The following is an 11,278-nucleotide window of genomic DNA, read 5'->3' as shown; positions in this document are numbered from 1 at the left end:
CCCCCAGGACCCCCCCAGCCCTGGCCCCACCCCCTCAGGTCTTGACCCTGCCCCCCCGGAACCCCCCAGCTCTGGCCCCACCCCCTCAGGTCTTGACCCCGCCCCCAGGAGCCCCCCAGCTCTGACCCCGCCTCTTCAGGTCCTGACCCCGCCCCCAGGACCCCCCCCCAGCTCTGACCCCACCCCCTCAGGTCCTGACCCCGCCCCCAGGACCCCCCCAGCTGTGGCCCCCCCTCTTCAGGTCCTGACCCCGCCCCCAGGACCCCCCCAGCTCTGGCCCCCCCTCTTCAGGTCCTGACTCCGCCCCCAGGACCCCCCCAGCTCTGGCCCCACCCCTTCAGGTCCTGACCCCACCCCCCAGGACCCCCCCAGCTCTGGCCCCGCCTCTTCAGGTCCTGACCCCGCCCCCAGGCCCCCTCCAGCTCTGGCCCCACCCCTTTATGTCCTGGCTCCACCCCCAAGACCCTCTTAATCCCGCCCCCAGGGTCACCCCCAGCCTTGACCCCGCCCCTTTGGGCCCTGACCCCGCCCCCAGGACCCCCCATACCCCCATCCCGGAGGCCCTGGCCCCGCCCCTGCGACCCCCTTAGCCCCGCCCCTGAGGTGGGGGCAGGGCGGGGATGGGCCCAGGCGTCCGAGCCCCCCCACAACCCCCCCCCCCCAGAACAAGCCGCTCGGGTGAAGAAGCTGCAGGAGCAGGAGAAGCGACAGAAGGTCGAGTTCAGGAAGCGGGTGAGTGTCGGGCCGGACGCCTGGGCCCCTCCCGCCCGGACGCCTGGGCCCCCTCCCGGCCCGGACACCTGGGCCCCCTCCCGCCCGGACGCCTGGGCCCCTCCCGCCCGGACGCCTGGGCCCTGACGCGGCGCCGCCCGCAGATGGAGCAGGAGGTGTCCGAGTTCATCCAGGCCAGCGGGGAGCCGCGGCGGCGCTTCCAGCCCATGAGCAAGATCGAGAGGAGCATCCTGTGAGGGGGGGCGCCGGGGGGGCGCCGGGGGGGTCAGGGACCCCGGGGGGGGACGTTGGGGGGGCTCAGGGGCCGCTGGGACGGGGGGGGCCCGGGGGGCTGCTCTGCCGGGGGGCAGGAGGGGATCCGCCGGGGCAGTTCCCCCCCCCCCGGGGCAGTTTCACCCCCCCCAGGGGCAGTTTCACCCCCCCCAAGGGCAGTTTCACCCCCCCCAGGGGCAGTTTTGCCCCCCCGGGGCAGTTCCCCCCCCCCCAGGAGCAGTTCCCCCCCCCCCGGGGGCAGTTCCCCCCCCCGGCGGCGGCTGACGCCCTCCCGCAGCCACGACGTGGTGGAGGTGGCCGGGCTGACGTCCTTCTCCTTCGGCGACGACGAGGAGAGCCGCTACGTCATGGTCTTCAAGAAGGTGCGTGGGGGGGCCGGGGGGGGCCCAGGCGTCCCGGGGGGGACCCAGGCGTCCCCGGGGGGGGCCCAGGCGTCCGGGAGGGGCCCAGGCGTCCGGGTGCCTCCCCGCGCAGGAGTTCGCCCCCTCGGACGAGGAGCTGGAGGCCTATCGCCGCGGCGAGGAGTGGGACCCGCAGCGGGCCGAGGAGAAGCGGCGCCTCCGGGTGAGGGGGCGGGGCCTGCGCCCAGGGGGCGGGGCCTGGGAGCGAGGGGGCGGGGCCTGTGGCTCAAGGGGGAGGGGCCTGGGGTGATGGGGTGGGGCTTGTCTTGGGGGGGCGGAGCCTGCAATGGCGGCTGGGGCCCATTGTAGGGTGCTGCTGGGGGGTGTGGGTGGGGCTTGTGGAGGGGGCGGGGCTTATGGGAAAGGGTGTGGCTGCAGGGGAGGAGCTGGGGGTGGGGCTTGCTGGGGAGGTGGAGCTATGGGGCAGGGAGAGCCTATCAGACGGGGCATTGCCATAGAAGGTAAGGGGGTGGGGCTTCCTGAGGGGGTGGAGCCAGCAGAGTGGGTGGGGCTTGAGACAACAGCTGTTCCTGAACAGGAGCCAGCAGGAGGGTGGGGCTTGCTGAGGGCGTGGCTCCAGGGGGGGCGTGGCCTCCCCGGGGTGGGCGTGGCGGTGACGGCCCCGCCCCCAGGAGCTGGCGGCGCAGCAGGAGGAGGCGGAGCTCCGCCGCGGCCCCGCCCCCGTGAGCCCCCTCAGCGACTACAAGGACAAGTACCGGCACCTCATCGGCACCGCCGCCGCCAAGGCCGCCGCCCGCACCATGGAGGCCAACAAGGCCTACGGCTGCGGTGAGCCCCCACGCCGGGGCCCCCCCCGGGACGCCGGGACCCCCCCGGGGCGCCTGGGCCCCCCCGGGGACGCCTGGGACCCCCCCGGACGCCCGGGCCCCCCCAGGGCTTCTGGGACTCCTATGGGGCCCCTGGGACCCCCCGGATGCCTGGGCCCCCCCGGGGATGTCTGGGACCCCTATGGGGCCCCTGGGACCCCCCCGGACGCCGGGGACCCCCCCCGGACGCCAGGGCCCCCCCGGATGCCTGGGCCCCCCCGGGGACGCCTGGGTCCTCTATGGGGCTCCCGGGACCCCCCCAGGGTACCTGGACGTCTCAGACACCCCCCCGGACACATGGGACCCCCCCCCGGGGCGCCTGGGTCCCCTATGGGACCCCCAGACACTGGGGCCCCCCCACTCCGGACACCTGAGTCCCCCCCAGGGCGCCTGGGTCCCCTATGGGGTGCCCGGACGCCTGGGCCCCCCCTGGGGTTCCCAGGACCCTCCCAGAGCCCCCGGATACCTGGGCCCCGCCCAGGACGCCTGGGCCCCCCTGGGGCACCCGGACACCTGGGACCCCCATGGAGAGGGGGGGACACCAGGGCCCCCGGGGGGGGGGACAGGGGGGTGCCTGGGTCCCTGGCTGGGTCCTCGTGGGGGGCAGAGAGAGACCGGACGCCTGGGCCCCCTGGGGGGGTGTGGGTGCCCGGACGCCTGGGCCCCCTGGGGGGGGTGTGTGGGTGCCCGGACGCCTGGGCCCCCTGTCACCCCCGCGTCCCCCCCCCCAGTGCCGGTGGCCAACAAGCGGGACACGCGCTCCATCGAGGAGGCCATGAACGAGATCCGGGCCAAGAAGCGGCTGCGGCAGGCGGAGGATGAGGGCGGCGCCGGCGGAGCCTCGGCCTAGGGGGGCCCAGGAGTCCGGGGGCGAGGGGGGGGGCGGGAGGGGGGGGCCGGGGGCGGCGCGGGGCCGCGGGGCTTCCGCTTGCGCCCATAAACCGTCTCTGCTTGAACCCAACCGCCTGTGTCTGCTGCGGGGGCCCAGGAGTCCTGGCGCCGTTTGGGGGGGCCCAGGAGTCCTGGTGGCATCGTGGGGGGGCCCAGGAGTCTTGGTGACATCATTGGGGGGGGCCCAGGAGTTCTGGTAACATCATTGGGGGGGGGCCAGGAGTCTTGGTGACACTGTGGGCGACCCAAGAGTCCTGTTGACATCATTGGGGGGGGCAGGAGTTCTGGTGACATCGGGAGGGGCCCAGGAGTCCTGGTGACACCATGGGTGACCCAGGAGTCCTGGTGACACCAGGCGGGGCCCAGGAGCCCTGGTGACATCATGGGGGGCCCAGGAGTCCTGGTGACACCAGGGGGGGCCCAGGAGCCCCAGTGACATCGTGGGGGGGCCCAGGAGTCCTGCCCGCGTCCCCCCCCCCAGTAATGAGGCGGCTCCGTCGGCTCCGGGTCATTTATTGAGCAGGTTTGGCGACACCGGGGGGGCGTCGTGGCCGTCCCGGGGGGGGACGCGGTGGCCCTGGTGGCCCCGGGGGGACGCGGTGGCCCCGGGGGGGGGGGGACACGCGGTGGCCCCGGCCGCCCCCGTCCTACTTGGCCCGGGGGTTCCTGAACTTGCGCCCGGCGAAGGTGGCCTTGTCACCCAGCGCCTCCTCGATCCTGGGGGACGGCGGTGAGCGGGGGGACACGGGGGGGGACACGGGGGGGGACGCAGGGATGGGGGGACACGGGGGGACACGGGGGGGTGGCCTGGCGGGGACGCAGGGGTGGGGACGGTCCCCTGGGGGACACGGGGACAGGGATGGACCTGGGGGACAGCGATGGTCCTGGAGGGGACGTGGGGACAAGGAGGGACCTGGGAGGATGAGGATGGTCCCGGGGGGGACATGGGGACAAGGATGGACCTGGGGGACATGCAAGGACACGGATGGACCTGGTAGGGTGACGTGGGGACAGGGATGGGCTTGGGAGGACGAGGATGGTCCCAGAGGGGACATGGGGACAAGGACAGTCCTGGAGGGGACATGGGGACAGGGAGGGACCTGGTGGGGTGACATGGGGACAAGGATGGGGCTGGGAGGACAAGGATGGTCTTGGGGGACAAGGACAGTCCCAGAGGGGGGGCATGGGGACAGGGATGGACCTGGGGGACATGGGGACAGGGATGGTCCCGGTGGGGTGATGTGGGGACAGGGACGGACCTGGGGGGACGAGGATGGTCTTGGGGGACAAGGACAGTCCCGGGGGGGGACATGGGGACGAGGACGGTCCTGGAGGGGACATGGGGACAGAGGTGGACCTGAGGGGACAAGGATGGACTTGGGGGGGACGTGGGGACAGGGATGGTCCTGGGGGACAGGGATGGTCCCAGTGGGGACATGGGGACAGGGATGGACCTGGGGGGGTGACATGGGGACAAGGATGGGCCTGGGGGACACGGGGACAGGGATGGACCCGGGCGTCCTGGTGGCATCGGGGGGAGCCGGGGTGGGACACGGGGACAAGGATGGTCCGGGGGGGCCGGTCCTGCGGGGTGGGGGTGGGTCTGGGGGGCACAGGGTGGCCATGGGGACATGCGGGGACACGAGGGGACACGCGGGGACATGAGGGGACATGAGGGGACACGAGGGGACCAACCTCATGAGCTGGTTGTACTTGGCCAGGCGCTCGGAGCGGCACGGGGCGCCCGTCTTGATCTGGGGGGACATGGGGGGGTCAGGGACAGGGGGACACGGGGACATGGGGACACGGGGGGGTCGGGGACACGGGGACACGGGGGGGTCAGGGACACGGGGACATGGGGACATGGGGACATGGGGGGGTCAGGGACGTGGGGACATGGGGGGGTCAGGGACATGGGGACATGGGGACACGGGACATGGGGACACGGGGACATGGGGGGTCATGGACACGGGGACACAGAGATATGGGGACATGGGGGCACGGGACATGGGGGGGGTCAGGGACGTGGGGACACGGGGACACGGGGACATGGGGACACAGGGGGGTCACGGACATCAGGACATGGGGACACAGGGATATGGGGAGGACCCGGGGGGGGATGCGGGGGGGCCCCGGCGCCCTGACCTGCCCGGTGCAGAGCCCCACGACGAGGTCGGCGATGAAGGTGTCCTCGGTCTCGCCCGAGCGGTGACTCACCATGACGCCCCAGCCGTGGCTCTGCGCCAGCTTGCACCTGCCCCGCACAAGGGCTCGCACGAGGGTCGCACGACGGCCGTGCACGGCTTGCACGAGGGCTCGCGTGGGGCTCGCACGAGGGTCGCACGAGGGCTCGCACAGGGCACGCACACGGCTTGCACGAGGGGTGCCCGAGGGGTTGCACGAGGGCTGTGCAGGGGGCTTGCACGAGGGCTCGCACGGGGGGGTCACATGGGGGCTTGCACAAGGGGCCGTGCACAAGGGGCTCACACGATGGCCGTGCACGAGGGCCTTGCACGAGGGGTCTCACGGGGGGGGCTGTGCCCAGGGGCCCACGCACAGGGGCCCACGCACGGGGGGCCCTGCACAAGAGAGCTCGCACGGGGGATCCTTGCACGGGGGATCCTTGCACGAGGGCTCTTGCATGGGGGATCTTGCATGGGGGCTCTTGCACGAGGGCTCTTGCACAAGGGCCTTGCATGGGGGATCTTGCACGAGGGCCTCGCATGGGGGATCTCACATGTGGGATCTTGCACAAGGGCCTGGCACAAGGGCTCTTGCACGAGGGCCTTGCACAAGGGCCTTGCATGGGGGATCTTGCATGGGGGATCTTGCACGAGGGGCTGCACACGCAGGGCCTGGCACAGGGGCTCTTGCACGAGGGCCTGGCACGGGGGCGGCGGGGGGGCACTCACGCCTGGATGGACTCGGTGACGGAGCCGATCTGGTTGACCTTGAGCAGGAGGCAGTTGCAGGCGCGGAGCTCGGCCGCGCGCTGGATGCGCCGCGGGTTGGTCACCGTCAGGTCGTCGCCCACCACCTGGACGCCCACCTGGGCCACGAAGCGCGTCCAGGCCTCCCAGTCGTCCTGGTCGAAGGGGTCCTCGATGGAGACCACTGCGGCGCCCGGCCGCCGTCAGAGCCGCCCCCCCCCCCGCCCCCGCCCGGCCCCGTATCGGACCCCCGAGAATCCACCGCCCCCTTCACACCCTGGTCCCCCTGGTCCTCCCAGTGTGTCCCACTCTTCCCAGTGCCCCCAGCCCCCCCGTTAGAGCCCATTTCCCCTTCCCCACCCCCTGCACAACCCTATACAAGACACCTGAGAATCCACCGCTTTCCTTTCTATCCCAGTCTCCCCAGTCCCCCTCAGTCCCCCCCAGTCCCCCCAGTGCCTCCAGCCCCCTCCCAGCCCTGGAGTAGAGGCCACCCCACCCCACACCCCCCCTGCACAACCCTATACGAGACACTAGAGAATCCACCACTTTCCTTTCTATCCCAGTCTCCCCAGTTCCCCCAGCCCCCCCAGTCCCTCCAGCCCCCTCCCAGCCCCGGGGCAGAGGCCGCCACCCCCCCGCACAACCCCATACGAGACCCCGGAGACCCCCCGGCCCCCCGCGCACCGGGGTAGTCCTTGATGAAGCCCTGGTAGAGCTGCCCCAGCTGCTCCCCCGAGATGAGGCGCCCGGCGTCCGGCGGCGACTTGAAGTCGAGGTCGTAGCGGCCGCCGCGGCAGAACTCGGAGGCGGCCACGTCCATGCCGATGACCACGCGGTCGGCGTACCCGGCCTGCGCGATGGCCGCCTTCAGCAGCTCCAGCGCTGCGGGAGGGCGTCAGCCACCGCCCGACGCACCCCCAGCCGGGGGGGCCAGGGGGACGGAGAACCCCCCCGGCCGGGGGCCCTGGTGTCCGGGTGACAACCCCACCTCGGGGACCCAGGCGTCCGGGTGACACCCCCGCCCCAGGGACCCAGGCGTCCGGGATCCCCCCACCTTGGGGACCCAGGCGTCCGGGTGACGCCCTGCTCTGGGGACCCAGGCGTCCGGGATCCCCCCAGCCAGGGGCCCAGGCGTCCGGGTGACACCCTGCTCCGGGGACCCAGGCGTCCGGGATCCCCCTGGCCAGGGGCCCAGGCGTCCGGGTGACACCCCGCCCCAGGGACCCAGGTGTCCAGGTGACCCCCCACTCTGGGGACCCAGGTGTCCGGGATCATCCCCCCCCCCCCCCAGCATTCCCCAGGGACCCAGGTGTCCGGGTGATGCCCTGCTCCAAGGACCCAGGCGTCCGGGTCCCCGTTTCCCCCCCCCCCGCGAGGGCCCAGGCATCCGGGTCCCCGTCCCCCCCCCCCACCCCCGCCCACGAGGGCCCAGGCGTCCGGGGCCCCCTGCCCTTTGCCGCCCCCCCGGGCGCCCTCGTAGCCTTTCTCCGGTTACGGCCGCGGCGGCTAATTATGGCCGCAACATTTAACGAGGGGGCTGGAAACCCAACCCGGGGCGGGGGGGGGCGGGGGCTATAAGTAGCTCCACGGTCCCCCGACCCGGCGAGGACCCAGGCGTCCGGGGCCGGGGGGGGCGGGGAGCTGGCGGGGCCCAGGCGTCCGGGGCCGGTACCTTCGTTGTTCTCCAGGATGTTGGGGGCGAAGCCGCCCTCGTCGCCCACGTTGGTGGCGTCTTTGCCGTACTTGGCCTTGATGACGCCCTTGAGGCTGTGGTAGACCTCGGCGCCGATGCGCATGGCCTCCCGGAAGGACCCCGCGCCCACCGGCAGGATCATGAACTCCTGCATGGCCAGCTTGTTCCCCGCGTGCGACCCGCCGTTGATCACGTTGAAGGCCTGCGCCGAGGGGCCCAGGTGTCCGGGAGGCGCTCCTCCTCCGAGATCCCCCCACCGCCACCCGAAAGACCCAACCGGGTCCTCCGAAACCCAACAGGTCCCCCAAGACCCAACTGGGTCCTCCAAGACCCAACCGAGTCTCCCAAGACCCAACCGAGTCTCCCAAGACCCAGCTGGGTCCTTCAAAACCCAACGACCCCCTCCAAGACCCAACAGATCCTTCAAGACCCAGCGATGCCTCCAAGACCTCAGCAGAGTCCCTCAAGACCCAATAAATCCCCCAAGACCCAACCAGGTCCTTCCAAACCCAACCGAGTCCCCCAAGACCCAACTGAGTCTCCCAAGACCCAACTGGGTCCTCCAAGACCCAACTGGGTCCTCTGAAACCCAACCGAGTCCTCCAAGACCCAACTGGGTCCTTCAAAACCCAACTGGGTCCCCCAAGACCCAACTGGGTCCTCCAAGACCCAATTGGGTCCTTGAAAACCCAACTGGGTCCTCTGAAACTCAACGATCCCCCAAGACCCAACGGGGACCCCAAGACCCACTTGGGTCCCTGCAAGACCCAACGGGGACCCCAAGACCCACCTGGGTCTCTCCAAGACCCAAGGGGACCCCAAGACCCATCAACAACCCCAAGACCCAACCGGGTCCTCCAAAACCCAACGACCCCCCCAAGACCACAACGGAGACCCCAAGACCTGACACCCCCCCAGGACCCCTCCCCGCCCCCCGCCGCAGCAGGACCCAGGCGTCCGGGCCTCACCGGCACGGGCAGGATGAGGTCGGTGTTGCCGGCCAGGTCGGCGATGTGCCGGTAGAGCGGGACGCCCTTCTCGGCCGCCCCGGCCTTGCAGACGGCCAGCGACACCCCCAAGATGGCGTTGGCCCCGAACTTGGCTGCCGTAGGAGGGGAGGGGGTGAGCGGGGCGGGGGGCCCAGGCGTCCGGGCTGGGGTGGTGGGGGGACGGACGGGGGGGGACGCAGGCTCACATTTGTTCTCGGTGCCATCCATGTCGATCATGAGCTTGTCGATCTTCTCCTGCTCCACCACGCTGATTTTCTGGGGTGGGGGGGGATGTGAGTTGGGGGCTGGGGGCTGGGGGGGTCTGAGCCCCCCACCCTGACCCCCACCCCACCCCCCTGCCCCACGCGGGGCCGCGCTGACCTTCTCCACCAAGGCGGGTCCGAGGGTCTTGTTGATGTGCTCCACCGCCTTCAGCACGCCTGGGGGCACGGCGGGGGTCAGGGGGGGCGACCCCCCCCCGCTCCAGGGGCACCGTCACCCACCCATGGGGGGGGAATGGAGGGGGAGACAGGGGTGGGGGGCAGAGCGGGGTGGACGGGGATTCGGGGGTCTTGGGGGGGCGCTGGGTCTTGGGGGACCCAGTTGGGTCTTGGGGGACTTGGTTGGGTCTTGGGGGGGGTCGCCGGGTCTTGGGGGACCCAGTTGGGTCTTGGAGAACCCAGTTGGGTCTTGGGGGGGATCGTTGGGTCTTGGGGGACCCAGTTGGGTCTTGGGGGGACTCAATAGAGTCTTGGGGGGGTCGTTGAGTTTTGGGGGCACCCGGTTGGGTCTTGAGGGACCCGGTTGGGTCTTGGGGGGGTCATTGGGTCCTGGGGGACTCAGTTGGGTCTTGAGGGACCTGGTTGGGTCTTGAGGGACCTGGTTGGGTCCTGGGGGGATCGTTGGGTCCTGGGGACCCTGGTTGGGTCCTGGGGGCCCCAGTTGGGTCCTGGGGGGCTGCTGGGTCTGGGGGCCCCCCCGGGGGTCTCACCTTTGCCCAGGTAGCGGCTCTTGTCGCCATCGCGGAGCTCCAGAGCTTCATGGATCCCCGTGGAGGCGCCGCTGGGGACGGCGGCGCGGAAGCGACCTGGGGGGCTGGGGTGAGCCGGGGGGGGGGCTGCGACCCCCCCATGGCCCCCCCTGCCCCTCCGCATCCCCCCAGGACCCACCGCGGCCCCCCACGTCCCCCAGGACCTCCCACGTCCACCCACGTCCCACCATCTACCCGCGTCCCACCACCCCCGTGTCCCCCCGTGTCCCCCCGTGTCCCCCCCCGTGTCCCCCCCGTGTCCCCCCCATCCCCGTGCCCACCCTTGGCCGTGTGCAGGTCGACCTCCACCGTGGGGTTCCCCCGGGAGTCGAGGATCTCCCGCGCGTGGATCTTCTGGATGGACATGGCTGCCGGCGGGGGGCGGGCGTCAGTGCTGGGGGGGCCCAGGCGTCCGGGTGCTGCCCCCCGCCACGCCGCCCCCCGCCACGCCAGAGGGCCCAGGCGTCCGGGCGCCAGCCTTCCCTGCGCGTCCCACCCCCGCCGGGGGGCCCAGGCGTCCGGGCGGCCCCGCTCTTCCCTATAGAACCCGCTGCCCCCAGGGGGCCCAGGCGTCCGGGGGGGGCCCAGGCGTCCGGGCGGCCCTGCTCTACCCTATAGACCACACAACCCCCGGGGGGCCCAGGCGTCCGGGCGGCCCCGCTCTTCCCTATAGACCCCCGCTGCCCCCAGGGGACCCAGGCGTCCGGGAGGGGCCCAGGCGTCCGGGCGCTGCTGCTCACTGGCGCTGGTCGGGCTCCAGGTGACCCGGGGGGGCCCCCGAGGGCCCTTTTATGCCCATCCCCCGCCTCCCCTCTCCCCCCACCCAGGACCGTCTGCAAATGTGGGGCCCAGGCGTCCGGGCGCCCCCCCCCCCCCCCCCCCCGCACCCTGCAGGGGCCCAGGCGTCCGGGCGCCGGCGGCCCCAGCGGCACTTTGCGACGGCCCTGACACACCCCTCCCCCCCCCCGGGGGCCTATTTTTAGCCCCCCCAAAAGGTCGGAGCTCGAGGAAAGGACACGGTAACACGAGACGCCCGGACGCCTGGGTCCCCCCCGGACGCCTGGGCCCCTCCGGGGATGGGGGCAGCTGGACGCCTGGGTCCCCTGGACGCCTGGGCCCCTCCAGGGATGGGGGCAGCCGGACGCCTGGGCCCCCCGGACGCCTGGGCCCCTCTGGGCTGGGGCAGCCGGACGCCTGGGTCCCCCGGACGCCTGGGCCCCTCCGGGGATGGGGGCAGCCGGACGCCTGGGTCCCCCGAATGCCTGGGCCCCTCTGGGCTGGGGGCAGCTGGACGCCTGGGTCTCCCCGGACGCCTGGGCCCCTTTGGGACTGGGCCGCCCGGACGCCTGGGTCCCCCCGGACACCTGGGCCCCTTTGGGACTGGGGGCACCCGGACGCCTGGGTCCCCCCGGACGCCTGGGCCCCTTTGGGACTGGGCCGCCCGGACGCCTGGGTCCCCCCGGACACCTGGGCCCCTTTGGGACTGGGGGCACCCGGACGCCTGGGTCC

General features: G+C 72.7%; 2 protein-coding genes across 2 annotated transcripts; one reads left to right on the top strand and one right to left on the bottom strand.

The window, feature by feature from the left end:
* Positions 1-614: 614 nt before the first annotated feature.
* On the top strand, positions 615-3,189 carry LOC135325793 (sperm-associated antigen 7-like). The gene is made up of 6 exons (XM_064503782.1): positions 615-732; positions 876-964; positions 1,283-1,367; positions 1,480-1,569; positions 2,039-2,195; positions 2,965-3,189. Exons 2-6 carry the CDS (start codon positions 876-878, stop codon positions 3,081-3,083), a joined length of 540 nt encoding a protein of 179 aa, XP_064359852.1. The 5' UTR covers positions 615-732; the 3' UTR covers positions 3,084-3,189.
* A 432-nt stretch (positions 3,190-3,621) lies between these two features.
* On the bottom strand, positions 3,622-10,150 carry LOC135325792 (beta-enolase). Its single transcript, XM_064503781.1, has 11 exons — positions 10,051-10,150; positions 9,731-9,826; positions 9,121-9,179; positions 8,946-9,015; positions 8,719-8,852; positions 7,730-7,952; positions 6,742-6,939; positions 6,037-6,238; positions 5,270-5,378; positions 4,820-4,878; positions 3,622-3,841 (listed from the first exon to the last, which is right to left on the bottom strand). Exons 1-11 carry the CDS (start codon positions 10,133-10,135, stop codon positions 3,772-3,774), a joined length of 1,305 nt encoding a protein of 434 aa, XP_064359851.1. The 5' UTR covers positions 10,136-10,150; the 3' UTR covers positions 3,622-3,771.
* Positions 10,151-11,278: the final 1,128 nt, after the last annotated feature.

The sequence above is a fragment of the Dromaius novaehollandiae genome, unplaced genomic scaffold, assembly GCF_036370855.1.
Source record: "Dromaius novaehollandiae isolate bDroNov1 unplaced genomic scaffold, bDroNov1.hap1 HAP1_SCAFFOLD_273, whole genome shotgun sequence".
Classification (NCBI taxonomy): Eukaryota; Metazoa; Chordata; class Aves; order Casuariiformes; family Dromaiidae; genus Dromaius; species Dromaius novaehollandiae.
The sequence above is the reverse complement of the archived record's forward strand: the minus strand, read 5'-3'. Positions and strand labels throughout refer to the sequence as shown.

Excerpts from the sequence above, each read along its gene's own strand:
- LOC135325792 (XM_064503781.1), bottom strand. The coding sequence starts at position 10,135 with ATGTCCATCCAGAAGATCCACGCGCGGGAGATCCTCGACTCCCGGGGG. Across the intron at positions 8,853-8,945 it reads GGATGGCACCGAGAACAAAT|CCAAGTTCGGGGCCAACGCC; the intron begins GTGAGCCTGCGT and ends CTCCTACGGCAG. Across the intron at positions 4,879-5,269 it reads TGGGGCTCTGCACCGGGCAG|ATCAAGACGGGCGCCCCGTG; the intron begins GTCAGGGCGCCG and ends ATGTCCCCCCAG.
- LOC135325793 (XM_064503782.1), top strand. The coding sequence starts at position 876 with ATGGAGCAGGAGGTGTCCGAGTTCATCCAGGCCAGCGGGGAGCCGCGG. Across the intron at positions 965-1,282 it reads AAGATCGAGAGGAGCATCCT|CCACGACGTGGTGGAGGTGG; the intron begins GTGAGGGGGGGC and ends GCCCTCCCGCAG. Across the intron at positions 1,368-1,479 it reads ACGTCATGGTCTTCAAGAAG|GAGTTCGCCCCCTCGGACGA; the intron begins GTGCGTGGGGGG and ends CTCCCCGCGCAG.